The 26,797-nt window shown below is 52.7% G+C and overlaps 11 protein-coding genes across 11 annotated transcripts; 4 read left to right on the top strand and 7 right to left on the bottom strand.

The window, feature by feature from the left end:
* Nucleotides 1–199: 199 nt before the first annotated feature.
* On the bottom strand, nucleotides 200–2,788 carry N7474_011160 (putative intracellular protein transport protein (Sat1); the record flags this gene model as incomplete). The annotated part of the gene is made up of 2 exons (XM_057202570.1): nucleotides 200–2,193; nucleotides 2,248–2,788. The coding sequence occupies 2 exons, from the start codon at nucleotides 2,786–2,788 to the stop codon at nucleotides 200–202; spliced, it is 2,535 nt and encodes an 844-aa protein (XP_057047854.1).
* A 305-nt stretch (nucleotides 2,789–3,093) lies between these two features.
* rrg9 (mitochondrial ribosome assembly protein RRG9) lies at nucleotides 3,094–3,816 on the bottom strand (the record flags this gene model as incomplete). The annotated part of the gene is made up of 1 exon (XM_057202569.1): nucleotides 3,094–3,816. One exon carries the CDS (start codon nucleotides 3,814–3,816, stop codon nucleotides 3,094–3,096), a length of 723 nt encoding a protein of 240 aa, XP_057047853.1.
* Nucleotides 3,817–4,803: 987 nt separating this feature from the next.
* N7474_011158 (WD40 repeat domain-containing protein) lies at nucleotides 4,804–8,096 on the top strand (the record flags this gene model as incomplete). The annotated part of the gene is made up of 3 exons (XM_057202568.1): nucleotides 4,804–5,343; nucleotides 5,397–5,668; nucleotides 5,720–8,096. The coding sequence occupies 3 exons, from the start codon at nucleotides 4,804–4,806 to the stop codon at nucleotides 8,094–8,096; spliced, it is 3,189 nt and encodes a 1,062-aa protein (XP_057047852.1).
* A 705-nt stretch (nucleotides 8,097–8,801) lies between these two features.
* N7474_011157 (SPO22/ZIP4 family meiosis protein) lies at nucleotides 8,802–12,654 on the bottom strand (the record flags this gene model as incomplete). Its single annotated transcript, XM_057202567.1, has 17 exons — nucleotides 8,802–9,311; nucleotides 9,380–9,664; nucleotides 9,722–9,853; nucleotides 9,907–10,061; nucleotides 10,107–10,183; nucleotides 10,232–10,418; nucleotides 10,475–10,623; nucleotides 10,672–10,802; nucleotides 10,853–11,066; nucleotides 11,115–11,150; nucleotides 11,198–11,391; nucleotides 11,440–11,513; nucleotides 11,561–11,819; nucleotides 11,866–12,116; nucleotides 12,166–12,219; nucleotides 12,268–12,507; nucleotides 12,585–12,654. 17 exons carry the CDS (start codon nucleotides 12,652–12,654, stop codon nucleotides 8,802–8,804), a joined length of 3,018 nt encoding a protein of 1,005 aa, XP_057047851.1.
* A 390-nt stretch (nucleotides 12,655–13,044) lies between these two features.
* On the bottom strand, nucleotides 13,045–14,887 carry acuM (gluconeogenesis transcription factor RDS2; the record flags this gene model as incomplete). The annotated part of the gene is made up of 6 exons (XM_057202566.1): nucleotides 13,045–13,096; nucleotides 13,152–13,348; nucleotides 13,401–14,152; nucleotides 14,216–14,462; nucleotides 14,684–14,706; nucleotides 14,770–14,887. The coding sequence occupies 6 exons, from the start codon at nucleotides 14,885–14,887 to the stop codon at nucleotides 13,045–13,047; spliced, it is 1,389 nt and encodes a 462-aa protein (XP_057047850.1).
* A 517-nt stretch (nucleotides 14,888–15,404) lies between these two features.
* On the bottom strand, nucleotides 15,405–16,413 carry N7474_011155 (uncharacterized protein; the record flags this gene model as incomplete). The annotated part of the gene is made up of 5 exons (XM_057202565.1): nucleotides 15,405–15,557; nucleotides 15,612–15,716; nucleotides 15,769–15,933; nucleotides 15,984–16,068; nucleotides 16,157–16,413. 5 exons carry the CDS (start codon nucleotides 16,411–16,413, stop codon nucleotides 15,405–15,407), a joined length of 765 nt encoding a protein of 254 aa, XP_057047849.1.
* A 387-nt stretch (nucleotides 16,414–16,800) lies between these two features.
* On the bottom strand, nucleotides 16,801–18,133 carry N7474_011154 (basic helix-loop-helix domain-containing protein; the record flags this gene model as incomplete). The annotated part of the gene is made up of 2 exons (XM_057202564.1): nucleotides 16,801–18,008; nucleotides 18,067–18,133. 2 exons carry the CDS (start codon nucleotides 18,131–18,133, stop codon nucleotides 16,801–16,803), a joined length of 1,275 nt encoding a protein of 424 aa, XP_057047848.1.
* A 904-nt stretch (nucleotides 18,134–19,037) lies between these two features.
* Nucleotides 19,038–20,715, top strand: N7474_011153 (uncharacterized protein; the record flags this gene model as incomplete). The annotated part of the gene is made up of 5 exons (XM_057202563.1): nucleotides 19,038–19,096; nucleotides 19,154–19,268; nucleotides 19,317–20,093; nucleotides 20,165–20,491; nucleotides 20,593–20,715. 5 exons carry the CDS (start codon nucleotides 19,038–19,040, stop codon nucleotides 20,713–20,715), a joined length of 1,401 nt encoding a protein of 466 aa, XP_057047847.1.
* Nucleotides 20,716–21,032: 317 nt separating this feature from the next.
* On the top strand, nucleotides 21,033–21,972 carry N7474_011152 (cytochrome c oxidase assembly protein; the record flags this gene model as incomplete). Its single annotated transcript, XM_057202562.1, has 4 exons — nucleotides 21,033–21,232; nucleotides 21,286–21,511; nucleotides 21,589–21,868; nucleotides 21,923–21,972. The coding sequence occupies 4 exons, from the start codon at nucleotides 21,033–21,035 to the stop codon at nucleotides 21,970–21,972; spliced, it is 756 nt and encodes a 251-aa protein (XP_057047846.1).
* Nucleotides 21,973–22,765: 793 nt separating this feature from the next.
* Nucleotides 22,766–23,698, top strand: N7474_011151 (NmrA/HSCARG family protein; the record flags this gene model as incomplete). The annotated part of the gene is made up of 1 exon (XM_057202561.1): nucleotides 22,766–23,698. One exon carries the CDS (start codon nucleotides 22,766–22,768, stop codon nucleotides 23,696–23,698), a length of 933 nt encoding a protein of 310 aa, XP_057047845.1.
* A 232-nt stretch (nucleotides 23,699–23,930) lies between these two features.
* N7474_011150 (uncharacterized protein) lies at nucleotides 23,931–26,249 on the bottom strand (the record flags this gene model as incomplete). Its single annotated transcript, XM_057202560.1, has 4 exons — nucleotides 23,931–25,107; nucleotides 25,161–25,687; nucleotides 25,742–25,771; nucleotides 25,824–26,249. The coding sequence occupies 4 exons, from the start codon at nucleotides 26,247–26,249 to the stop codon at nucleotides 23,931–23,933; spliced, it is 2,160 nt and encodes a 719-aa protein (XP_057047844.1).
* Nucleotides 26,250–26,797: the final 548 nt, after the last annotated feature.

The raw sequence follows: 26,797 nt of genomic DNA, 5'->3' as shown, positions 1-26,797 counted from the left end.
ACTCACCGAGGAATGTCTGCCAGTTCGGGCTTAGTGAGATGTGGTGGAAGAGAAGATGTTATCGTGAGATAAGTGACGGGTGCTGGGTTGCCCTGGCGACAACACTACATTCGACGTCAGACCCAACTATACAATATACAGCAGTAGGGGATGGCATATATTATATTTGATAGGATAAATTTGTACGAGAGTATCCCAACTAGATCGAGTATCCCTCATTCTCCTCAGGGGTTTGCTCACGCACAGTCTCGCCATACACTGTCAACGGGATCGAGATCTCAAACGACTCGCAGCCCAGCCGCTCCATCGCAGACATCACTTTGCCGCGATCATCAGCCGACAACGTTTCGAGCAAACCAATACCCGATGGACCAGGCCCCTGTTCGCTGGTGCTGCTGGCAGTCACAAACTCAAATCGTAATTCCCAATCCAGACTAACGCCGCTGGTGCGGATCGTAGGTGTAGCCGCGATGGGGATCGCCGGAGCGAAGACAACTCGCGTAGAGTACAGCGTGTTCTCGAATAGGGATGCGTAGATTCGTCGTGTGGCGCGATGGATGCTGGCACTCGACCGCACGGCCAGAGTCGGCGTCACCTTCTCCGAAGTTTCCAGTGACGCCCGGACCGCGTAGCACGGGACTGCGGCTTCGCCAAAGTCCAAGGTGGCGATGATGGTCTCGCCGAGTCGGTGCGCTGGCCGATTTAATACAACCACCGCAATGCGTTGCCCCTCACGGGCGATCTCAAAGCGGTTGGGGCTGCGTCTTGTGTGGATGGCTTGATTGCTGCGCAGAATCGCCAGGTCGATGGTGTCTTTGGCGGACAGAATCTGCTGAGAGGGTGTGGTATCCATGCTCTTTTGTCGCTCATGCAATGCTCCGGGAGGAAATAATGTGTTGGAGCGGGCGCGCTGCTCGAGAATGTTGTCCACATATGTCAGAAAGTCACCAGCCGAGCCCCACGGACTGCTGATGCTTTGGTTTTTTATGGTTGCCGCTGGTGTGTTTGGCCCGACTTTGGTTACCTTGGCTTCGTCACGCAAGAGCACATACGGTGACATCAGGTCATGGCCGACCACGTCTCCTTTGACTGGAAGGGTGTTAGATTTGATATCACGATCTTGGAAAGGCAACTTACCATTCACACCGCTAAATACTCGGAAGGGGATGTTGATGCGGTTTACTTTCTGAGGTTCATTGGGTCCGCTCGGCCGCTGAGTGCCAATGACCAGGTTATACGAGATTTTGATGGCTTTCCCTTTATGACTGGCGGGAAGCCCTTCCGGGAGGGTGAATGAGAAGGTGTATGACTGCTCCTCACCCGGCGCGAGTCGCAGGTCGACAAAGAGAAGCGATTGGGTGGTGGAGAGTAAAGGTATTGCCCGTGAGGAGGCGACGCCGCGCATTTCTCGCAAGCCATCCAGTTCGTTGTTCGACATCAGGCCATTGATGGATTCTTCAATGGTGTTCCATTTGAATGCACCCCAGAACCCACCTCCTTTGCGCGAGCGATCGCTGGACGGGTTCGCGCGCCCAGTAAGTCCGCTTCCCTGTCCGCCAACCACTCCCTTGCGCTTCACTTCGTCAAATACAGATTGATCAACTAGTGAGCCATCAACTGTAAACGATGCGCTGACCTGCGCATATCCCATCAGCAAGGCCTGGTTGTCGTTGTCCGCTTTGTCAATCGAGGGTACGACGCTGGAGTAGTGCCGTGCGTGTCGAGCTGGAGGGGGAGGCCGTGAACCCTGAACCGAGTAGTTTGTATATTCTGATGCGAGTGTCTCACTCGAATGGTCGCTGACGGAGTAAAACTCGCCGCTGCTTCGGCTGCTTCCATTCACGCTAGTGGCCGATAGAATCCGCGTGAGCTGCTGGTGGCTAGGAGCCACGGACGGATCCTTTGCTTTCCTTCCATTTGCTTCACCCGATTTGGGGGAAGGAGTTCGAGCAGCAGAACGGACATTAGTCGGTTCGGATGGCGGAGGAGCGGCTGGAAACTTGAAGTCGATGGCGGGCGGCTGCGGTCTTCGTGCGGGCATGCGCATTGGCTCTCCCGGGACTATTGGGCTATTTGCCATCGGACTCTGGCGGTTTACTCGGGCTGAGTGGTTGGTGTCGACCCTGAGATTGCCCAAGGCTGATTCGAGTGGTGTGTCTGTCGGTGGGAAGCCACGGATGGGAGCTCTCCCAACTAAGAAAGCACAGTCAGATTACTACGGGATTTCTGTACTTTACAGGTTCATACCTTTTCTGTACGCCTCGTCATAGCTATCGTTCCTCCGGGGCGCAACCTGAAGACTTGCTGAGCGCCCATGGCCCCTGGCTATTGATTTGGCTCGAGCGAAGTTCTGCGGTGAAGGACTGGAGTCGACGTGACCCTCACTGTCTATGGAGAGAATCGAGACTGATCTCTTGTGGCTGTGACCGGGCTGCCAGGATCGGGGGGTGGAGGGGCTATTTGGCGGGAAGCTGCTGGAGCCGACTAGCGGGGAGCTCAGCGATGAGGCGGTCCGGTGGAAGGGTTTCCGTTGGGAGCCGATCGAATAGGATCGCCGGCCCGAAAATAAGCTGTTGCCGGATTTGAAGGAAAAGAAGGAGTCGGAGGCCGAGTTGCTGGCGTGGTTGGCGACTCGAGACAGCTTCCTCTGATGACCCTCACCTCCATTGCTGGCGGCAGGGGTGGTGTCCGTCACGTTCTTAAAGGTGATGACACACTCCACATCTTCGCCGGCGAAAATCGTCTGGTCCTTCCATTTGACGAAGACCTGAATGTTGGACGACGGCATGGCGAAGGTCGGTCAGCATGGGGGGTCCGCAGTCGAAGAGGAAGAGTCAAGAGCTGGGGGAGTCGCCCGCGCTCAGGAGCAGTAGGAACCGGCTAGCGATGGAGGACGGGAATTGCGCATTCTGTCCGCGGGCGCAGGTTCGGGGGGGTTGTGGAGGAGGAGCAACAGAAAAGGGAAGTGTGGAAGACAACATGTGTTCGTGTCTGGGGCCGCGGGTCGGTGGCCGGACCGGAGCTACTCTCGATGGGGTAGTTGACAGTTCAGCCGTATGTACTAACAGGAATAATATTTATAGCTACACCATGCTAATTCTGCTCATACAAAATATTCGAGTCCGTCAAGGCTTTACTGCGCTCGGTCGGCATGCGCAGACCCAGCTCTGCCTTTCGTCCCCAGATGCGGTCGTGTCGTTTCTCCCATCGCACCCGCCGTTTCTCGATCTCCTCCTCCGACGGCCGCCACTTTCCCTTCAGGATGCGTCGAATGGCTTCGGGTGAGACCTGGAACTGATTCGCCAGCACCGGCGTCGTGAATCGATCCGGGGCAGTCGCATGCAGGTGGCGGATGCCCTCCAGCGCGTCGGGAGAGAGCTTCTTCATCGGGCTCCAACCGACGGGGAATTTCTGCTTGAGGGCTTCTTTCTGCACTTGCCAGTGCTCGAGTTTCTTTTTCTTCTTCGTTGGATCGGATGTTGACTCGTTCCTTATTGCCTTGGAGTTGTTTCTGGCCTTTCTCCCCTTTCCTGGTCTTCCAGATTCGGATCTCTCCGAGGTTTTCGTTTCAGAAGGAGTCCCAGCAGGCGTCGTGAGGTCGAATACAATGTCTTGAGCATCGCGCAGGGTCGGGATTGAGCTGAACTGCCGTGAATGCTGCAGTCCTCGAGGAGATAGATGGGGGCGTGAGGCGAGCAGGCTGCGATTGGGGAGGGTGTTTGGAATGCACAAGTCACCAGCAAACTCGGCCCGGAAGAGACTGCGCAGAACGGTGGGCAGGCCCAACCGGGACGAAGCGGTGCAGCGGGTTGCCATGACTGGGCTGGAGGATCATGCAGAGCAAAAGGAGAAGATGAAAGAAAATAGAAGGATGTGGCGATAAGATAACCACCTTTGTTCCGCCTCAGGCATCAACTATCGGATCTATACAAACCGAATCAATTTCTCACAGCGCCCAGTTCACTTCACTGGATTTGAAATATAGTTGCAACGATCTAGATCGATCTACTCATCTACTCGGTCTAGTGATATAGTTGTTCAAGGATATATATCTCGAGGCAGACTCACAGTTGGGATCAAGTGCCCCTTGTTCAGGATCGAGTAGGATGCAATGAGACCAGTGTCGTTCCGTCTAACTCTGGCCTAGGTCCTAGTTAGTTAACCATCATTCACTCTTACCTTCATGGTCAAGGTCATGACAATATATGTATGGTAACACCGTGCTCAGGCCCCGAAGGAGCTAGTCCAGACCCACCGGTTCATCTCGTGGCGATCGAGATCATGCAGTGACGGTGCATCGAGGTGCAAGGGTACACAATTTACCTCCTAGATATTGACAATGCTGCTGAGACCTATGGATCAAGTATATGACTTCATGATCGCTCGTATCCTGGACCGGACGCATTATCATTCCTAGGATCACCAAGAATGATGCACTCGTTCTCTTAGTTTAGCGCGGGAATGAGAGCTTGTTTGTTTCTCTCCCTATCACATCACCTCCTCGTCCTCCTTCTCTCACTTCCAACTGAGTCTCTCTTTTCTCTCAATCATTCTGCCTCCCGTCCTTATCCACAGTATTCCCCCTTGAGAATCCAGATTGTTGTGTTCCTCTCCAGATCAGCTTTCCCCACCAAACAAACACCCCAGCCACCAACAAGGCCCACCTCCTTTTGTCTCCCACCAACTCAATAAACTCGAGAGTATTCCCTCGATCCCACCAGACTCCCTGGCGAATGCGGTGGCCGATTGCCATGCACACCCGCCACGCGCTCCGGGGACCTTGAATCACCCATCTCCGCGGTGATGGCCACCACCGCGCCCCTCAGCGCAAAGAGCAAGCTCGGCGGACCGGCATCCCTGAAAATCACCCCCTCCAATTCTCCCAGCCTGAGACCGGGCATGCGCTCCCCCAGCAAATCTGCCCACCAGTCCTCGCTGTCCCTCCAAACCGTCATCGGCACAACCACGACGACCCCGAACGGCTTCTCCAGTCATGACCAGAGTAGAAGCTTCGCCCTGTGCGCGGGATCGGCCGCCGTCCTGGCCGAGCTAGACGATGATGGGAATATCAGCCAGCGTTTCTTTCGAGCTCGTCCGTCTGCAACTAGCGTGAACCCGGCTACCTCCTTTTACAACTCGTCCACTCCTCCCGCGACACCAGACTCCAAATCGCGATCTCTAGCTCATATCCGCTCCAATCCACACCTCAATGTACACAACGCGTCGCCGTCGAACGAAGTTCCTGACTATAGCAGCCCGCGCACGTGGTCATCGCGAGAACGGGTCAAAGCGGTTACCAGTGTTTCTATCAGCCCCAATGGAAGATTCCTGGCAGTGGGAGAGGTGAGTGGACGATTCACGGGGAAATCTATAGGGTATTATTAATGCGGTTCTAGACTGGTTACAACCCCCGAGTTCTGCTCTTCTCCACAGCAAGAGATGCTCTGCCGGATGTGCCTCTATCAATCTTGATGGAGCATACATTCGGCGTGCGCAGTCTAGCGTTCAGCCCGGACTCGCAGTACTTGGCGACGCTTGGAAACCCGAACGATGGGTTTTTGTTTATCTGGGCAATCAACCTGAAGAACGGGTCGGCCAAGCTCCACTCCGCCAACAAGTGTACCTCGTTTGTTCGGGACATGTGCTGGGTGGGACAGTCGTTGGTTACGTACGTTTTGTCCTCGACCGATGCGTCCGGTCACTTGCTAACGTGAATTAGAGCTGGCGTGCGGCACGTCAAGGTCTGGAGGCTCCCCGCAGCGCGGCCTATCTCCCCTACAAAATCACGATTGAACTCTGATGGGCCCGGCCCGTCCCCGAACCCAGCCCCGAAGGCGCTCTCTGGTCGAAATTGCTTGCTGGGCGCACTAGGAGACAACACGTTCAGCAGTGTTAGCAGCATTTCCGACCAAGAGGCCGTTCTTGCCACAGAGTCTGGCGCAGTATGCTTGCTTGATGACAGAGAAGGGTCCCAAAAGCTATCCATGGTAAAACAGGTTGGCTTCGGCATCACGTCTCTCGCCGTAGATTTTGATCAGGAATGCATTTGGCTCGGTGGCCGCGCCAGGTGGACGCAGCGATTATCCTTCGAAGACTTTCGGTCGTCTACTGCATCTACACCTGCGTCTCCTGTCCGTCTTAATAGAGCCATGTCCGATGGAGGGAATAAAGGCCCTGCAATTACCTGCATGGGCTCTCTATCCTCACACCTCGTCACTGTTGAGGCGACTCGCGAAGTCCATGTCTATCCTATGGAGGTATTAGTCGAGGACGGTGAACAAGAGCCTGGGGAAACCTCAATGCTAGCCCACAGAGACCCGATCTTTGGCATTCGGAGCCTGAAACTTCCCAATGAGTTCTCTGCCAAATTCTTCACCTGGACGCGCAGTAGTTCTGTGAATTTCTGGGATGCTCAGGGAAAATGTCGGGCTTCGAAGAATATCCCGCTTGAACAGCTCTCTGCATTCAATGAAGACGATGTTGCAAACGAACTCAAAGTTTTGCGAGCAACCGACAACGCGGAATGGTTTGTCTCGGGGGATAAGTTTGGAGTCCTAAGAGTCCTCTCAGGCAAGGACTGGGGATGCACCAATGAAGCCCGCGCTCATGGCGCAGAGATCACGGACATTGCTTTGCAGTTGACAGACGGCGCTTGCCTGGTTGCCAGCTCCGGCCGTGATCGAATGGTGCAATTGTTCCGGAAGACCGAGTCGACATTTCGGCTGATCCAGACGATGGACGACCACGTCGGCGCCGTTGGTCAGATCTCTTTCGTGAACGATGGCGAGAAACTCCTTTCTTCCTCTTCAGATCGTACAGTCCTAATTCGAGATCGCGCGACACGTGAAGAGGATGGCATCACTTCCATTGCCTACCTCATTACAAAGGTTATCACCCTGAAAGCATCCCCTGTCTCCATGACAATTAGCCCCGACGATTCAAACCTGCTCTATCTGTCCACGGTCGACCGATTCATCTCAAAATTCGATATTCCTTCTGGACGGCAACTTCATTCTTTCCGAGCAGCTGACTCGGAAGTAGGCGATGCGGTCGTCATGTCTTCTCTGACTGTTGCACCTGAGATTCCCGGGCACAGCCCTAAGATTCTCATCGGGATGTCGAGCACAGACAAATCCATACGCGTGTATGATCTTGAACGAGATCACCTTCTCGCCGGTGAATTCGGCCATACGGAAGGCGTCAGCGACGTATTGCTTCTTGAGGACTACGAGTCTTCCTCGGAGAAACCCGTCGTCAAGAGGACATTGGTCAGTGCTGGTCTGGATGGTATCCTTATGATGTGGAACCTTTTCGTGCAACCACAACCAGTGCCCGAGGTCAATAACAACCGGGATGATGATGAAAGCCCCGTCAAAGAGATGACTGCGGCCAAACCCCCTCTGCGCAAAGTTCTTTCTCGCAGTGAACTCGCCGGTTTCCAACGCGCAGACAGCCCGGTGGGAACACCGACTCCGGTTCGCGAGCATTCGCCTTCGATACTCCGGAAAATGTCCAAGCTGTCCCTGGCACCATCATCACTGAAGAACAACTCTGTCTCGGAAACGCCCTCTCCTGCCACCCGCCGGTCACCCATTTCATACTCGCAAACAGAGCGAACTCGCAGATCCCCATCTCCCGTGAGCCCCAAGTCGAAAACGTCGACCTCCAAAACACCATATAGCGCAAAGGGCCCCGATCGCCGCACATCCCTCGAGTTCCGCTCGCGCGGCAAAGCAAACAACCGCAGTGAGTTTGGCAGTCTAGACATGTCAACGGAGCAAGTATGTCGCACGCTACGAGCATACAGAAAAAAGCTCAGCGGATCCACAACGCGGATCCAAGCTCAAAAGGAACTCGAGCGAGAACTCAATCTCACTCTACGCGCTATGAGTTCGCGTACACAACAGGGCAGCGATGAGAGCGCCGAGACAGAAACTGACAGCAGTGGGAAAGACATGGATCGCAAGGCGAGCTGTTCGTCTGTTTCGTCGCGCTCGCCGCATCTGCCGAGGCATATGCCTTCTACGCCGCTTTTGCGGCATAAGGGGGCGAGACAGGTGTCCAGGAGTCGGTCTTATTCCGTGACTGATGAATAAGACCCCACCTCATCTTCTTTAAATTTCTTTTTTCTTTGATTTCTGGCTTTTGATCTATTTTGGCTTGATTTTTCCGACAGATTCATGGATTGCGGGATTTCGGATGGGTGTTACGCGGTTTGTTTTCTACTTCCTCTCGAGGAATCGGCATGGACGGTGTTTTACGGTTCGGGCAGTGAATTGCCCTGGGAGCATCATATTTCTTTTCGCTTATTCTGATTTCTTTTTTCTCTTCTTCGTTCTCTTGCAAGTGTTCCTTTTTTCATCGCTTTTACCTGTTCCTGATATGCTGTACTCCATTCTCCCATACTCGCCATGGGGTTGTGCTCGACTCTCTCTACTGCGGAGATGCTACAATTCTCTGTGCGGGTTTCTTTCTTTTCTTCGCAGATTTTCCTTCTATCTTCTGCTTCTTATGATACCCAGTTTATTACTCGTGCCAAAGTCGTGGTACTGTCTTGCCTAATCAAGATTTGAAATTCATATTTCTCTTCTTATTTGAAAACAAAATCATTAAAGTAAAGTAATATAGGTAAAAGACAAGTGGGCTCTCTCAAATCAAACGCAAGGACTCCGTCAGAATAAAGAAATGGTGTTCTCCCATCACGGCCATCCTCCAGGGCGAAATATATAATGTGTCCCTCAGCCCTAACACAGCTCCACACGCAGCACATCAAAAAACGATACTATTGCAATCAACCCAACTCAACTCAACCTCTCCATATTCGCACGCAGCATCCGCGCAAGAACACCACCAGACACACGATCCACAGACTCCGCCACTTGAACAGCCTTCATACCCCACCGCTGATACTCCTCGTCCCGGGCCGCGCGGTAAAAGTCGACGGCCTTGTTAAAAGCAACAGAAGCGAGCCACTCGAGTTCTTCAATAGGGTAAGGATACCAACTTCTGTCTTCGAGAATGCCAGAGATAGAACTCATGCCTGGGTTGAGTGACTGGTTGGGCTGGGCACTAGGAATAAAGTACTCGTTTGAAGCTAGAACGAGGACTTGGTCGAGGACGGATTCTGCGAGCGATGCGTCGACCACTGAGAAGACTGATTCTTCATCTTGTGGTGATATTTCAGAGACCTCTCTTGGAATTGACGTGATGGCAAGCTGGAAGAGGCAGCGCAGGTAGCGGGGGAGTTTGATACGGAAGGAAGATGCGTTGAGGAAGGGGGATGATGAGTCGTGGGCGGTGCATATAATGGTCTGTACAGCTAGTGTTAGAAACTTCCTCCTCTATGAGTCAGGTATGTAGTGTCCTCGGCAGGATATACCTTGACCACAGTAACGATCTCTTGGATCGGTGCATGAGAGCGAAGTATCAAGTCCAGCAAGGACGAGCAAAGCTCTTCATCCAAGAAGCCTTGGGCCTGCTCAGCAAGTGAGATTAGAAAAGACCACAGCTCGAGATGAATCGATGCTTCGAAATCAAGAGCGATCAGATTTCGGCATCGTTGTAACCACTCCGCTTCAACAGTCGCGACATCTTTTCCTTCCAGGAACTGGGATACACTGGCGTAAATAAACAGATCATCATGCAACCTTTCATAGTGGCATTTCTGTTGGATATGAATTAGACTCAAGAACTGCCTGGGTTGACATGACAGAAGACTCACTTGGATGGAACTGTCAGACTCTGAACGTGCCTTCTTGACCGAAAATATTGCCCCTAGATAGTTGCAGAGGAAGATATGCAGGGAAACTTTTAAGCGGTCTAGCGGTCTTCTATTCGAATAACACCGTGCAAACTAAACATTCCTGTCAGTAACTGTCTAGCTCGGATCCAGTTGAACACGTATACCTCTTTAGATGCTTCAAGCAGCGGACTGACGCGTTCCACCCGGGACTCCGTGAGCATTCTCAAAGCCAGGTCGTAGCTCTCGCCGTAGAGCCATTGGAGGTCATCTGGTGAGATGGTACTGCTTGCAGGGACATCTGCAACGACCACCCTCAACGCTACGCAAATTAGACTGCCTGTCTTATAAGCAAATAAAAACTTACCTGATGTAAAGGTCTGACACATCATCTCCTCTCTACTGGTTTTGTCTTCCACGTCTTTCAGGACCAAGAACGTGAATCTGTAATAATCAGCTTCCAGCAAGCAACACAGGGACGAGTATTCTCACATGAAGAACGAAGAAAGATCAACCTCGTGAGAAAAGAACTTCTTCATACCCATGCATTCAAAGACACAGAGGATACACTCGAGCAGTTCTGACTGCTTGTTCTGTCGTTGAGCTTCGGCTGCGCAGGACAACACATAGGTAAACCAGCCCGCGCCGAGTGTATCGAGCACTTCTTGACAATGAAGTTCTAGAGCAATTAGTCTAGTTAACCTTGTAGCAGCGGGGCCACATAATATTAGGTACCTGCACCGTTTGTACCCTCCATCAATGCCAGTTTGTAGCATAGGAAAAGGGTTCGAGAATCGACATCTTCTTCGCTGACAGGGATCCGATCCAGGATCTCTCGAGCGAGAGCCACGTCCCATTTGCTCAAGGCACATCCAGCCAATTTTCTAGACACATTTCAATACAAGTAATCAGAAAAGCGTCTTGATACTGACCGTAGTGTTTTATGTCGGTTGGATTTGGAGCAGGATTCGAAGATCTTGGTATCGACGGCGAGCACACCCCATTTTTCTGCAATGGCAAGCTGCTTTTTACGAACTGCAGAATCCATCTGCTTCCATATGACCTAGTAAAATCATCAGCATGTATCGGTAGCAGAGAAGAGATCGTCTATACAATCAAGGTGGCATGAGTTGCGCCCATGCTCAGAGGACTGTGTCCGTGCGTCTCCAGCTTCTTGATCATGTCCCTGATAAGTTCTAGGCATTTTTCGTTCGAGGATCGCAGTAGCCACACCAGACTAAGGAAGCACCTCTCAACCCACGCCGGAACGTGGAATGGTAAAAGGCGTACGAGGAGGGATTGCAGAATGTGCACGGTAAAATCCAAACTGCGTCGGGTGAGCAAGAATTTCATGAGATCATGAAAGGAAAGTTACCTTGAGCTCGTATGGTTCTCAATATAGTAAAATGCTCTATCTATTAGTTAGTACTGGTTTTTTATGATAAATGGAAGACTCACAGTCTCAGGTTCTCGTCTGAGGGATTCATGCAGCTGACAATGTCCGTCAAGAGTGCTGCCACATGGTTAATATCTGTTGCCAGACGGCAATAAACGCTGCTGGTACCTTTAAACCCATCACCGCGATCTGGCTTTTCTCCTCGGCAGAGAATCTCGAGCTCAAGGAAAAGAACACTGGGCGTGTCTCCAGCGTCCTATATCTTTCAGGATAATGAAACCGTGCAATGAAGCATTGGACGTACAGCTTTGAGCAGGGTGAGCTGTCTGGTAAGCGCTTCTCTTGATTCAGGTGTATCGATACACATGTAAGCTCGAACTGGAATATTTTAGTATATATGGGCAATCCAGATCACATTTACTCACCAAGAGTATGTCGAACAAGTAGCTTCAAGTCATTTAAGCCCGCGCCTAGATGGTCGTGACTCTCCGAATCCAGAATATCAATCTGCTCGGAGGCTCTGCTCAGCCATTGAACCGCAATGTCGTATTGACTTGCCGAGAGCGCCGCATTCCCCACGTTGTAGCATGTCTCGGTGATGATCTTCCGATCCTCGATCATCACGGCTGCAGGAGCCTTTGAAAGCAAATGCTCTGCGATATCAGGTCGACCTCTTAGCCATGCCTATCGAAATTAGATCAGGCTCCCAGGGAGAGGTGGTGTTGCATACCAGCTGGATCCGCAGCATGTAGTACTCCGTCGCAACAGATTGTAAGTGAGACTTGTCCATCTGGGTATTCGAGTTCTCGAGGGAATCCAGTCTCTGTGCTCCTGCTCCCAGGACTTTTAGGCTGAGATCGAGCTGCTCAGAGTCTGCCTCTAAGTCAGCCTGCCATACAAGATCCCTGAGGTAGAGATTTGGAGTACCGAGACAACCGCGAGCAGCTTTCAACGCCGCCTTGAGAGCCCTCAAATGTCCTACTGAACCATTAGATCAACATCATCGTCAAGGTATAATCCCGTCGAGTACCGGAGGGTCGAGCTGGTGCAGCAATATCCAACACCGCAAATGCAAGTGCCCTCGCTATAAAGTAGGTGAGATATGCCAAAACAGCCCTTGAAATAAACACACCTCTACTCAAGAGCTTCAGCGCCTCCTCGTTCTTCTCGCGCGCTTTACTCGCCTGAGCACATGTATTCCACAACGCTGTAGCAGCAGAGTCCAGCTCACAGCACGACGCCGTGGGGAATCCTGCGAACGAAGGTTGCTCGTTGAGCTGGTCCTCCAGAGATCGCAGGGCGTCGTCGCCAGGTAGAGGAGTTCCAGAAGTATTCGAAGTGGAGATCTGGCTTTCGAGATCACGAATTGAAGCTGCATATGTAGTAAGGCGCGTAGTGGATGTCAGCAATCGAAGGGAGTGGGAGTCTGCGGAGCTGCCAATTGCGTACCTGCGAGAGCAGCGACTTGGTCGTGTAGGGTGCGGCGTCGCTTAGGTTCCATGTGTCGCTTAGGTTCCATGTCGACTTCCGTTGAGAACAGCGACGCGGGGAGATGGAAACAAGCAAGTGCAGGATGATTTCTTGGTGGGGGAAGAAAGAGGAAGAGGAAGAGGAAGAGAGAGGGAGTCGCGGGGAGAACATCGAGTAGGAGAGTATGCACTACAAGTCAAACAACATCCATTGAAAGATAAGATATATAAGACCGGCTTATATTAGGCTATTTGCGTAGAAGTCGCGAGTCCGAAATAGACGCCATACTGTACATCCAGTGCGGACATGGTACATTTCTCAAACGCCCCATTTGAAACACAGAAAGAAACCCGGAGCCTGGGGGAATCAGAAAGAAAGAAACAATATGTGGTGACTCGAAGTTCAATCTCCATGTCAAACGACCCCATCCATCTGTTCGTTACTTGTGCATGCGCTGCGTGGGCAGGAAATTACCGACAATAAGAGATGGGCTGGATAAGCGTCAGATACTGAGCCGAAGTGAACCAACCATCTGAGGATACTTACATGTTGTGGTTATCTCGTCGGATCGTGAACGAAAAGCAGCATGGGATGCCATCACCCGTGGAATTGGGATTGGGGCTTTTCAAGGTGCAGCTAGTGAGCATGGCCTTCTGGGTATTGTCGAAGGCGATGGCACCGAATTTCTCCCAGTAGCTGACGAGCTGGTCTTCGACGATGATCTCGTGAATGGCGAGTTTGCCCTGTTCCCAAATCAGTACAGACCAGAATTCAACACCACCAAGATAAACCCACATCGCGTAAGACCTCAATCGGCACGTCAATCAACTGTGCCATCTCGTTATTGCCTCGGAAGATCTCGCCCGTTCGCCGCCAGCAGCACGCGGGGATGGCCATACTGGCAAAGACGCGGTCGTACTCCATCAGGCTGCGCTCGAACCACATTTCGACCAGGATCAGTTCGATATCGGTGAGACTCTGCATGCGCTCGCGGAACTTGGGCCGGAATTTGTCGAGTTGCCGGAGAATCTTCTGACGGGACGCTTGCTGCATGTTCTTCTCCATATATTGGTTTAGCCGTGCGTATCCCTTGACATAGTTGAATGGTTTCAGGAGTCCTGCATCGTATTTCGCCTTGAGGAGTTTGTTCATCCGCTCCTCGGGTGGGTCAGAGCCCGACGGATCGGCGGCGGTCATGTAGTACGTTTCGCGAGCCTTGTCGTTGACCACTGTCGATGTCGCGCGCTGGATCGAGTCTTCCTGTGGTGCCTGGCTCTGGGCCGGTGGTGGGAGCTGCGGCGGGGCCAAGCCATTGGGCACGCCCATATTATTCATGGAGTTCATCAGCGTGGGATCCGAATATACGCCTTGCATATCCGGATTCTGGAACATGGCCCCGTCGTCCAAGAGACTGTTGCTGAGGAAGTCCCCGAGCAAGTTGTATTCGTTGGTCACTTCCGGCGCATTGAACATGTACGACGGATGAAGCGAGTGCATATCCTGGAACTGGTTCTGCTGGCCTCCGAGCCAGTCGTTGTACCCCATGACTATAAAAGAAATGTCAGTCCAATTCCGAACGATAAAGGCGGAACTGGCATCTCCGAGCTTACGCTGCTGAGAGTTGGAACCGAGGCCTGACGCAGCAGGATTTACAGTGGGCGGGAGTGCGATCGTACCGTCAGGAAGAATGGACTGCGCGGGGGTATCTGGAACGTCGACGGGGCGAGGCATCCCTTGGACGGAGGCGAGGTCGTGAGTCGACGAGCCCTCTTCGTCCGCCGCCGAGTGCTCTGCTTCGCTCCGGGTTCGCTTGGCGGGTTCTCTGGCTTCATCATGGCACAGATGGCCGATATTGCGCTTTATACACCGGGTGCAAGGCCGTTCCTTCACGATAAACAAAAAGTCAGACAGATTTCATAATCGACGGAGAGGAGCAGTCGTACCGAATCACAAGTCATATGCTGTCCCACGCGACCACAGTTGCGGTTTTGGTTAGCCAAGCGGTTCCTTCGAGACTCGCGGCGCATGGGGAAAAGGGAGAGAGACGGCACGGGGAATCAATTGGACAAAGAGCTTACCGAGCGACGGCAGTAGACACAGGCTGAGCAAACAGAACAGGTTAGCCCTTATCGTGTCCCCGTCTGAGCCAGCGCATGCAGCTTACCGTGATTGACCTTGCGGCGCTTCTTGGGACTGGACTTGTCGCCCTTGGCCGCAGAAAAGTCCTTTGCGCGCGCATCCTTGGCCGCATCTCTCTTGGAATCTGGTGTCGTGTCGGGCATGGTTGCAGGGAGAGAAAGTTGACTGACTGAGGGAAGAAGTACGCAGTGAAGAACGGATTCCCGTCAAAGGCGGAGAGACCCCGAGACCCCTCCGTTCTGCTCCGTGGGGATCAACGCCACCAACCGAGGTTCGCAGAGACGGACTACAGAGGGCAGTACTGCGACCGTTATGGTATGTATGTACGAATAATTGTGGTTAGGAGCAATTTAATCAGATGAGATAGAATCTTATCCATAGGGCTAACTAGCAGATCGTTTCGACACATCGCAGTGGGCCTAGTACGGGTCTCCATTCTGGAGTGCCGGGATCCCCAGATTGGACAGTCACCACTGATCGGCTCGGTGGCTGCCGCTCAGGGGTCCGAGACGGTGGCCCTGCTTTGTCACATCTGTGATAACTGGACCGGGATCTGATCGGAGCACGCGAGCACCTTTCCCTCGAACGAGGCGAGGTTTTTGGGGCATGTATGCACATGGCATGTGTTACTTCGTGATACTGAACCTCAAGCCCCCTGGTTCAGTCATCCGGCATCGAATAAAGGTCCAGGGCAGCTTGCGACCGGGTGATGGCGTCTCGGAGCCCCGCAAGCGGCGCCGTGTTGGTCTGCATGGACAGAAGATGGCCATGCAGCTGTTTCATGAGGCTCTGGACCTCGGGATCGGTGTCCAGCTGTTGAACGATCCGTTAGCCGCTGCCCATCGGAATGAATAAGAATTTCCATACCTCATCCAACGTTGCCTGGCTATCCTTGGTGTCCAGAAGTGTGAAGTCGGTCGCTTGGTCCTGAGTTTGCGGCAGTTCATCCAGGTGGCGCAGGACTGGGTGTTCCTTCAAGCATCATGTTAGTAAGAGGAGCCCACAGAGGCAATTCATTGCATACCTTTTGCATCTGGCGCTTCCGCTCAGCTTCCGCACGCTTGGCGTTCTTGTCCATCTCCTGCAGCGACTTCTTTTCGCGGTCCAGGAGCGCCTCCTCCTTTGCAATCTCGGTCTTCAGAAGATCAATGCTGTCTTTTATGGTAGACACGTTGGCCTCGAGCAGTCGCTGGAACTGCAGTCAGCAATAGTCCCGAGACGGAGTACGAAAGCACCTACATGTTCGTTCAACGCAGATTCGTAATCGAAATTGGAGTCCTTGGTGATGGGCGGAAAGGGCATGCGAGGAAGTCGTCGTCCTAGACTAAAATGCCGCACGAGAATTAGCATCATATGCGCAATCAAGAGTCCCTGGAGGGAGAAGCGCAATCCGTGGATAGGAACGGACATACGTTCGCACCACCGCCTGAACCGCCGTCTGCGCCTCGATGCGCTTGCGTTCATTCTGCTGTCGCACGATCACCGGTCGCTCGAGTGTGTGAAAGAGATCGCGGACTTTCTCCTGGACGGGCTCTGGCAGCGTTGTCCATTTGGCTTTGATGGTCTTCTCGGGGACGCGTCGGGTGTGAGGTTTCAAGTAGGCATAGCGTTTATTGCGATCGGACTGATGGTCGTTGCTCTCGCTGTCGCGTTTTCGTTTGGGTGGCATGGTTGTGATTGTTGTTGTTGCAGAGTTGTTGTGGCGGTTTGGGTTAGACGCGCGGGAGTGGTTGACATGCCAAAGTAGGCGGTGGGGCACTAAAGAGTATAGGGCGAGCAAGACCAAGTATGTACGCATGCTTCTATTATAGCTGTTCACTTGAAAATTGATCAGGCTAATTCCTGAGACGGATGCACTATATTAGACATGTATATCCCCTTGCATAGTTTTCGACCGGACCAAGGCCCAGTTATGGGCCTTTCCGGCCACCATCCTAGAAACGCCCACTGTCCAACACCCTACCCAGTTGATCCGCCTGCATCCTGACATTGAGAATGCTGGAAAAACAAAAAAAGAAACTCGTGGTATCATCGACAAGTTCAAAAAGCAAGGGTATCATCGCGGCATCACTAAACCATTAATGCCCTTGAGATCGGCCAACTGGGCCCGCAGAATCTCATTGCCACGCAGGACATCCTCTAGCCAGTCCGCCGCCTGTGTGAGCATGGCACTTTTGCTAAACCCACCCCCGTGGAGACTGGGTACCAGCGAACAGAGATCATCGAAGCCCTGGCGGATCAGGTTCCGGCGTTTCTGCTCGGACAGGATGTGGTTGGTTCTCTTTTGCTCCTCTGTGAGATTTTCGCGGGGTGCTTTGGAGCCGGGTGTCATTCGGGATCTCCGGGACATATCGGCGGATGTACGCCGGCCCTTGATGCCCATGAGAGGTTTGGACTTGCGGGACTGAGGTCGTAGGTCATCCTCGTCGGAGAATGCATCGTCTTCCTCCTTCACCAGCGTGCGCTGCCGTTTACGTGGCTGTGCACCATCTTCCATCCCGTTGCCTTTGAAGGCAGAAATGCGCGCACCTGCTATCCGTTCCGGACTGGGGGGACGAGTATTGTCTGCACTTCTCTGCGGCTCGAAGCATTGCAGATTCTCCAACAGCTCTTCCGTTCGCGCTTCGTCATCGGGTACGTCCGGTGGGGCTATGTAGCCTTGATCCATAAAATTGGAATCAGACCCCCAGCGAAGGGCGCGGGCCTTCTTGGATGGATGTTGGTCGGCGGGTAATGGGTTATGCACATCGAAGAGCATCTGTGAGGTGTGGAATCCTCCGGGGACTCGCTCCCGGGTCGGTGACATGTTGGCTGATGGCCCTAAGTGGTCGGCCGAAAAGCGCCTCCCATCCTTGGGACTTAATTGGGCCCCGTTGATGGGGAGCGGTGCCGGAAATGTTTGTCCAGCTAACGCCGACTCGAGTTCAGGAGCGTTCATGCCGCTTTGGTATAGCATAGAGGCCGCCGCAAATATATCGGCGGGTGCATTATTATCCGTGGGTTTGCCGATCCCGTGTTGGAAGGACGGTTGGGACAGAGAGGTCGTCGAGCCTTCAAAGGTCGGTGGTAGTTCATCGGACCATTCGAAGTTGGAGGATTTGTTTTGCTGCCCGCGCAGCCAGAAGTCGTTGGTGAAATGGTTGGCGTTCATTGTGGTAAAGAAATTGTCGAGCATGTTGGATTCGTTATCATCGAGAAGAGAGGGACCCGGGGGAAGCGCGGGCGCCTGTTCATAGGGAGTGTCCATGGGAGCGAGGAATGAATCTACCGGTCACCAGGGTTAGGGGAGGAAGTGTTCTGGGCCATGAGCAACTGCGCTTACATCCAAAGGGACCTAGTGGAGGCGATGCCCGCCCCTTTTGTACTTCGGGACCGTGGTCTTGCATCATTGTCTGCGCTGGCAGAGATAAGACTCTCAGGCGCTCTCCGAATGCCGAGGAGCGCGAACCGAGGCAGTTCAGATGGGCATGCCTTGACCGCACACGCCCGGTCGCAGCGAAAGAGAATAAGATGTAGGAGTCGACAGAGATGAGAGAGAGAGAGAGGATATACAAGAGTGAAAGAGCGGGGAGTCTGGAGAGAAGAATCTGGGGGACCAAAGCAGATCTGATCACATGCGAATGGATGGTATCGGTGAGACCAAACTTACCCATACCGAGAGAGGCTCGGAACAGCGGCTCATACGGTCCCCATACATCAGCTCTCCGAGGCCGAGCCTTGAGATGTGCGTCATTTGCAGGCCACCAACACCACCCTCCGTCATTGGAAAAGCCACTGAGCCTGGGGGCTTCAAGCCAGTACCTAAACGAGCTGTTCCTGGCGTTCCTCACCGGGGGTTGGGCCGTCATCACCGATACCGGGTCCTGAATTCTGGTCCCCGCTGGGTTCCTCCCCGGACACCCTCTGTCCTGCCTGCCCGGTTTGGATGATCGCCCGTCCTGGAATGCCCACCAACCCTAAACCCCTGAAATTGCATCCGTGGCTCTCAAAGGGGTTTGGCGGGTCAGTGTTTCACCTGCCTTCATCCACTCGCCCACCAGGGACCGAGGTCCAATCACCGCAGACTCCTTCCATACCCTATTTAACCTCCAAGCGTGTGGTACAGATCCACAGTTGATCATTCACCCACCCCGATCGTGCAGGACTCTGTTACCCCCCGGTTCCCCGGAAATACTACCCAAGGAACCACGACCGGTTGCTCAAGCTGACGGATGTCTGGTTGAGTGTCGCTGAGTCGGTGTGGCGCTGAGCCTTTCCTCAAGGACGGGTGGTCACATCAGGCTATCCGGGAAGATGGAAGCTACAATCCTGCCGAGTCGTGACAGACACGTCAATGCGCGTGTCCTCAAACCGTGTGTGCCATCTTGCTGATATTTGTTGGGGGCATCTTGCTGATGGGAAGGTCATAGCATTCTGCGAGCCTACGCGCTCGGGTATCTGTCGTCGGTCACGCCAAAACTCATCTCCTATGTACGGCGGTTGGGAAGCCACAAAGGCTGGACAACAGAACAAAAGCTTCAAGAGGTGTGTGCTAGGTTCTCGATATAGCGTTCAAGGCTAACCCACGTCTAGTTAGCTCGAGTCTTGACCAACCCCATCCGCGTCAACGGTTTCCCTACATTTTGCGCCTCTCTCATCGGTGGCTCGACCGTGCTTCCCGTGCTGTTGTACCGGCTATACGCATCCATTGCCGTCGGGCTTGGCTCTAAAGGCGACCTTCGGATCTCCCACCGGCGGGACCGCCTCGTTCGATTTGCCGCCGCATTCCTATCGTCATGGTTCAGTTTCCAACTTCTCAACCGGAATCGTGTCTGTCTGCGGGCAGAAGATGTCAGAGCGAAACGCGTCGCTACAGCAGATGCCGATCAGGTGGCATCCGATGTACGTGAGCATCAACGGCCAGAGTTGGCGGGGAGGACCATGGATCTGACCTTATTCACGGTCACGAGAGCCATCGACGTGGTAGCGTGCATTGCGTGGAACCGCTGGTCTCGTCGCCGCAAAGCCCAGAATCGCTGGACTGTGGTCGAGTCGCTGGCTCCTGGTCTCGCGGATGCGGGCGTGTTTGCTGCAAGCGCGGCAGTAGTCATGTGGGCGTGGTTCTATCTGCCCGAGCGGCTGCCGCGGACGTACGAGAAATGGATTGGAGAGGCTGCGCAGGTGGACTCTCGCTTGATCGAGGCTCTACGTCGTGTCCGCCGTGGGGTCTTTGTGTACGGGAAGGAAACGGGTCAAGCGCCTCTGCTCCAGTCCATGTGCAAGGACTACCGCTGGCCCGCGGAGTGGGGGATCCCGTCAAGACAATTCCGATTCCATGCGAAATGGTCCATATGGGCTGTGGCCCCAGCTGTGAGAAACACGCGCTGTCCCGCTTTGCCAGAACCTTCAAGTTTGCCTGTGCAACCTATATCCCACTGCAGCTTGTCTTGCGTCTGCGGGGACTCAAGTCAGCCGCCTCCCTCCGCCGGGCTCTTTTGGATTCCGCCCAGTCCTCCGCCTTCCTCGCCTCCTTTGTCAGTCTGTTCTACTATGGTGTTTGTCTAGCGCGAACCAGGATCGGCCCCAAGGTCTTCGATCAGAAGACCGTCACCCCGCTGATGTGGGACTCCGGCCTCTGCGTCGCGTCGGGATGCTTCATGTGCGGATGGAGTGTATTGGTTGAAAAGGCACGGAGGAGACAGGAGCTGGCGCAGTTTGTGGCACCCCGGGCTGCCGCCACGATTTTGCCACGATTGTATGATAAAAAGGTATGTGCCCGACACGGCGCTAGAAGGGTTACATTGTCGGCTCTGACATCCTTTCTCTGTTCCCGGCGTTTACCTTGTGCTGACATTGTCTGTGCTTTTAGTATCAATACCGCGAGCGCGTTGCATTTGCGGTCAGCGCTGCTATTCTTCTCACCTGTCTTCGAGAGCGCCCCAGCATGGTCCGTGGTGTTTTCGGTCGCATTACGACCAGTGTGCTGAACTAGACCTTTTCTCTTCGGCGAGGAACTCGAGGCCTGCCTCCACAGAGCCCGGGACGAGTGTATTATTATCACCTTCACCCTAGACTACTTCTAATACCATTACATCCGATAGGAGCATTTGTTCGTTGCTTCGACTAGTAGATATATTGACCTCGGAGCTCTTTGGCTTATAGTATACCTGCCCCTTTCGACAAATCAACAGCGACGCTGGAAAAGGTCGAGTCCATTGTACGTCACGTGCTTTATCGATAAGACTCGATCACGTGCCGTGACTTTGTCTTCAACTCCGATGATCGAAGGCGATTTCCAATCTCCAAGTCATGTTTTCCCGCGTGCTCCCTGCATGGGGACGCTGTCAGTGGACAGCAGGAATAGCGCCACGCTCAATACCTTTACAAAAGGGCATATTCCCCGTTGAGAGGCGATTTTTCTCCGCCAATTCCTTCCTTCATGCACGGCAACATGCATCGGCCGCGCCTTTCAGCACACCCCAATCGCAAAAACGCAATGCATCCACTATGTGAGCTTGCCGCTAACATAATTGTTGCACCCGCTGACATTGTTCTTGACTAGGTACTATACCATCAGTCTCATTCTCGGAACCGTTGCTCTGGCCTACGGGTCCGTCCCTCTCTACAAAATGGTACGCTTAGACAGACACCAATCAACCCCAGCACCACTACCCGACACTAACCCATTCCTCGTGAATCCACAGATCTGCCAACAAACGGGCTGGGGTGGTCAACCGATCCTCACCCACCGCGGCGGCGACGGCGACACCGCCTCACGCGTCACACCAGTAACGGACTCGCGCCGACTGCGGATAACATTCAACGGCTCCGTCTCCGACGTACTCCCTTGAAATTCACCCCGCAGCAGCGCGAAGTCCGCGTGCTGCCCGGCGAGACCGCGCTGGCCTTCTACACGGCGACCAACAAGAGTCCCCAGGATATCATCGGAGTTGCGACGTACAGCGTCACACCCGGCCAGGTCGCGCCGTATTTTAGTAAGATCCAGTGCTTCTGCTTTGAGGAGCAGAAGCTTAATGCCGGCGAGTCCGTCGACATGCCGGTTTTCTTCTTTATTGATCCTGATTTCGCGACGGATCCCAATATGAAGGGGATTGATACCATTACGCTTTCTTATACCTTTTTCAGTGAGTTTTGTCTTCTGATGTTTTTGCCAAGTTGCTGGTCTGACTTGGATATAGAAGCGAAATATGACGACAATGGTGTTCTGAAACCAGTCCCTGGTGCCTGATGGTGTGCCAGTGCTTGGGAGTCACATATCAAGCCAGCAATTTGCAGTGCAGGCTATGTACACTTGAATTGGTTCAAATATTCTGTACCTTCTGGCCCATCTTCCCTGCATTGGATGCGCCTGTACTATATGTCACGAGAAATCATAGATGTCTTATATCAAAATCTACAAGACGCACGGTTATGAGGATCAAGGCCGGGAGTTATCTATCGACAAGGGCGTAAAGATGGGTACTGCTCGACGGTTCGTAGAGGACATTCGGCGCTGAGTCGAGAACGTGTAGAAAGCAAACCCTGTGTATGAAATAGACTAGCAATAGCCCGCTTTGGCTTTGGTTCATGTGAGCATTCAGGAATTTATCAGATTGTATTGGCATCGGACGGTGTAGGGTCCGACCTTGGGGCGAGTACTTCGCTCCGGGATCTTATCGGAGATAATTTCGCAGCGATCCACATTTGCGGTTTTCTAACTACAAATCTCTTACGCAATATAAATATCATCAAAAACTCAGAAGCCTAAGCAAAGGTTGAAATGTTGGCGAGAATAAAGTGTTTCGCTGTCGGGCTCTATCCGGGGTTAAAGCAATACCCTGTTTGCGGTCTCCCATCCGTGTTGCTATTTCCGGCTTCGCGCCTTCCCGGAGTTAATGGAAATTACTTACTTCCTGTAGTATTGCCTCTTTAGTTCCCGTTACAGACATATAAAGACTCTAACACCTGCAAGAAATCTTATTGGATCCAGTCATCACCTCACGTTTGACCCTTACCACTTCGCACATTTGAACCCCCGCACCATGAGCAAGCTTCTCGTCGTTTTCGGTGCCACCGGCAATCAAGGTGGCTCTGTTGTTGATCGTGTCATCAACGACCCTGTCCTCGCCAATGAGTACCGAGTTCGTGCTGTTACCCGGAACACCTCTAGTCCCGCGGCACAGGCTCTCCAACAAACAGGCAAAGTCGATGTTGTCCAGGGGGATGCGGAAGACGCTTTGTCCTTGAAGCGAGTCCTGAAGGGGTCTCACACCGTCTTCTTTCTCACGATGACCATCTACGACGAGCGGCTCGAGGAACGTGAACTGTCTCAAGGCAAGGCAATCGCTGATGAGGCTCTCGCTGCTGGAGCAGAGTACCTTATTTTCAGCACCCTCTCCCACATCACTCGCGTCTCCGGCGGGAAGTATGACAAGGGGCGTCATTTCGACTGCAAAGCCGAGGTTGAGGACTACATCAGAACGTTGCCTATCAAAAGCGCATTTTTCGCACCTGGTTCCTTCATGCAAAATTTCAGCACGATCATGAAGCCGCACCCGGTTGGTGATGGTACCTATGCGTTGTCCAATATCATCGCTCCCACTGCCAAGTTGCCGCTCATCAATATTGAGGAAACTGGCAAATATGTCGCGGCCATCCTCGCCAATCCCGATAGCTTTGAAGGTAAGGTTATTGCTGGTGCTACTCGGCTCTACACGATGGAGGAAATTGCGCATCTTATGAGTAAAAGCTCGGGCAAGAAGGTTGTTTACAACCAACTCCCAGAAGCAGTCTTCCGCAACTTTCTGCCACCAAACGCGGCGGACTATTTGGTTCACATGCTATTGTATATCCAGGATTTTGGATATTATGGATCTGAAACAGAGGATCTGGTGGCCTGGTCGGCAGTCAACGCCCGAGGAGAGTTGACGACTTTGGATAACTACTTCAAAGAACATCCCCTGAACCTGGACTGAAGGGACAAGGGCGAAGCAATCGTTTGAAAGAGGAAACAAAATATCTACTACATTTAACTTAACAAAGAGCATGTGAAGAAGTTTGGTTTCTTAGAATCGAGTACACACTGCCCGTCGAATTAGTGTAAACCTTCAACAAGAAGGTTTCATCTAGCGGATGAAGAGTCTTCCCCGCATTTCTACTCAATCACATAATTCATTTGGCCTATGTACATTTCTGGTGACTGGTTCTTCAACCCCCTACTACGATCGTATGCGATCCGCCATCCGCTTTAATCATTTTGAACCCGTCCCCAGACGTCGCAATGGGTCCGATGGTATTTGCCTCCACACCTTTAACCTGTTTCCCGTCCATGACAATTCCGTCATTCCTAAACCCTTCGGTTGGCACACAGAGAACACCGCTGGTGTCTTTGGGAGTATCAATCTGCAGTGTAAACGACCCATGATCGTTCTTCTTCCAACTAACCCTAATCGGACCAGACGGCGTACCGACCTCCCCCTGCGCCCAAGTGAGATTCCCACCGTCCACAACAGGACAGATCTGCCAGGTTTTGAATCCGGGTCCTGTGGGTTGGACCCCAAGAACATAGTTGCTCATGAGCGACACGATACCTGTGGACCAACCGTGTGCCATCGAAGTAAAGCCCTGCTCGTATGGAGAACCGCCGGGCCCAATGCCCTCCCAGAAGGTAATCTTCGGGTCATGTGTCGCCATCCAGCCATATAGACGTTTGATCTCTTCAAAGGCCGAGGATGCAGCGCCCTTGGTAGCGAAACGGGCAGCCAGCTCGAAGTACGAGATGAAGGCGTACACGCGCTCTGAGAATCCGGATGACAGGGCATCATTGTCGTAAAATGCGTTTCCGTACGGTCGTGCAGCGACTCGAGCATAGTAACCTAGTAGACTGGCTGCAGTCGAGGAATTGACAGCTCCAGCTAACACCGTGAGACCATTGCCATCCTGAGCGTGGACGTTGCAAATCGTGTTTGCTGGCTTATTTGGGCAGGGCCCTCCGTCGAAAAAGGCACCTACGGAGGAGTCCCAATTCCGTGCTAGCAGTTTGGTGCCGACGCTCGCAGCTCGTGCAGTCCAGGCATCCCGATCCTCATCGTGTCCGAGTACACTGGCAAGTTGAGCAGCCGACTTCAAGGCGTGGACATAGAGTGCGTTGTAATATGTAATCTTGCCGGAGCGAGGGAGGAAAGCATAGTCGCCATACCCATTGGTTTTATCAAGAAGACCGCCTGTGGAAGTGATGTTCTGTCCGTAATAACCGTCGAGGGTCTTCTTCATCACGCTGTAGTACTGGGCAGCGAAATCCGTCTCGCCGGTGTACATAACGAAGTCATATGTGCAAACCACCCACCACATTGGATAGTCATAGAGATCAAGGGTGTAGTTGTTGCTGATTAAATTTCTCTCAGAAATGTGGTCACTGCATTATACAAAATAACTTACATGCTGGCAGGGGGAATCCATCCATCATCTCGTTGGTGATTTGCCAAATCCGCAAGGATATTGCGTGTCGAAGCAGGGTCGTCATGAGATAGATACGAGGTCAGAGAAGCCACAGCTAGATCTCCAACGTAGGGATCTCTATCACGCTTGGCACCATCAAAGAGAACCTCTTTGCCCTGTAGAGTCGGGCTAGCCGAGTCTCGTGGATCCGTCTCATTGGCAAGGAATTTAAAGTTGATCATGTCGGCAGTGTAGACACCGTCAAACCACCATTGGGTAAGCTCTTCATCGGAACACTCGAACCACCCAGTGTAGGTATCGGGCGTGCCCAGATATGCTTTCCATTCTAGTTCAATGCTAGATATGGAGACGGAGCCGTAGGACTGTGTGTATGGGGAGTCACTTTCCAGGGCGTCGAGCGATATCTTCATGTATCGGAATCCGTGAAGGCCATCTGAGCACACTTTGTTACCATGTTGGCAGCCAGTTTGATCTTTCCAGGTAAACGGCTCGTTGGCGACAGCAATCTGGATGATAATGTTAGCGTTTCCAACGCAATGATACGGGTCCCAATGTAGTACCTGATCCGTTCCACTGGTGATTTTGGAACCCTATAATTCTGCTCTTAGTCTTTGGTTCCAAAACAGGCCCGATATAACTCACAGTGGGCAAATTGTCAGACCTGGTGAAGTCGCTGACGTTTGTCAGGTATTGCTGTGTTTCCGAAAACGCCAGCTTAAGACCAGGAAATCCGGCAGAGGAATTGGTGGATCCCGCGAAAGAAATAGCCACAATACCAACGACATTCTGACCGAAATCAACAATGACACTTGGGATATCGTCGCTTGCTTGTTTGCGGGTCAGAACTGTCGGGGATTGATTCCCACCCAGCATGCCGCCCGGGTTGGATACATCGCCAGTAGTATTGGCCGCTAAAATAGTTTTTGGCTTGACTATTGAAGTTTTGGGAGAGCGAACATATTCATGCCAGCTCCTGTCCCCAAGTGCAATTGTTCGCTTGTCGAAAGCAGCACAGCCAACACTAGCTGCGAGCAGTGCCGCTAATACATTGACGAGAGTCGGAGCCATGATATTAAATGAGACGAAGCATCGCGTCTAGAAATTGACAGGAAATGAGTTGGATTTAAGCGATAGTCCTCACAATGCCAGACAGATAGGTACCCCGAATCTCGAATGTGACCCTGCGTCGTCAACAAACCTTAATCGGGACAATTCGTACCGAGCTAGATAGAAGTCTATGCTTTGTTGCCAGACTATCCGGTGCTGAACATATGCTGTCTGGGAATCGCAATTCCATCATAGTAGACACATAGGAACGGAAGATAAAGATGTCCGCGACATAATGTTGTCTGAGCCATTGGGGCCCTGTTGCGGTTCGGTGTCATTTTCGACCGAGGTTTAGGAAACTGCGTCGGCGATCAGACAATCTCAATACGCACTATGAAGAGTCTTCCCCGCATTTCCACTCAATCACATAACTACCGGTCATGAAAGTGCCTTCGCCGTGAAGAATCTATTGCTAGTCCACTATTCCTGTTTGAGGACGGATAAATAGGAGCAAGCAAACCGCCTGACAGGAACTGTCTCGGCCCGTAACTAACCTAGCGATCTCTCAG

Source organism: Penicillium riverlandense, assembly GCF_028828495.1.
Source record: "Penicillium riverlandense strain IBT 135883 chromosome Unknown utg000011l_segment0_segment0, whole genome shotgun sequence".
Classification (NCBI taxonomy): Eukaryota; Fungi; Ascomycota; class Eurotiomycetes; order Eurotiales; family Aspergillaceae; genus Penicillium; species Penicillium riverlandense.
The sequence above is the reverse complement of the archived record's forward strand: the minus strand, read 5'-3'. Positions and strand labels throughout refer to the sequence as shown.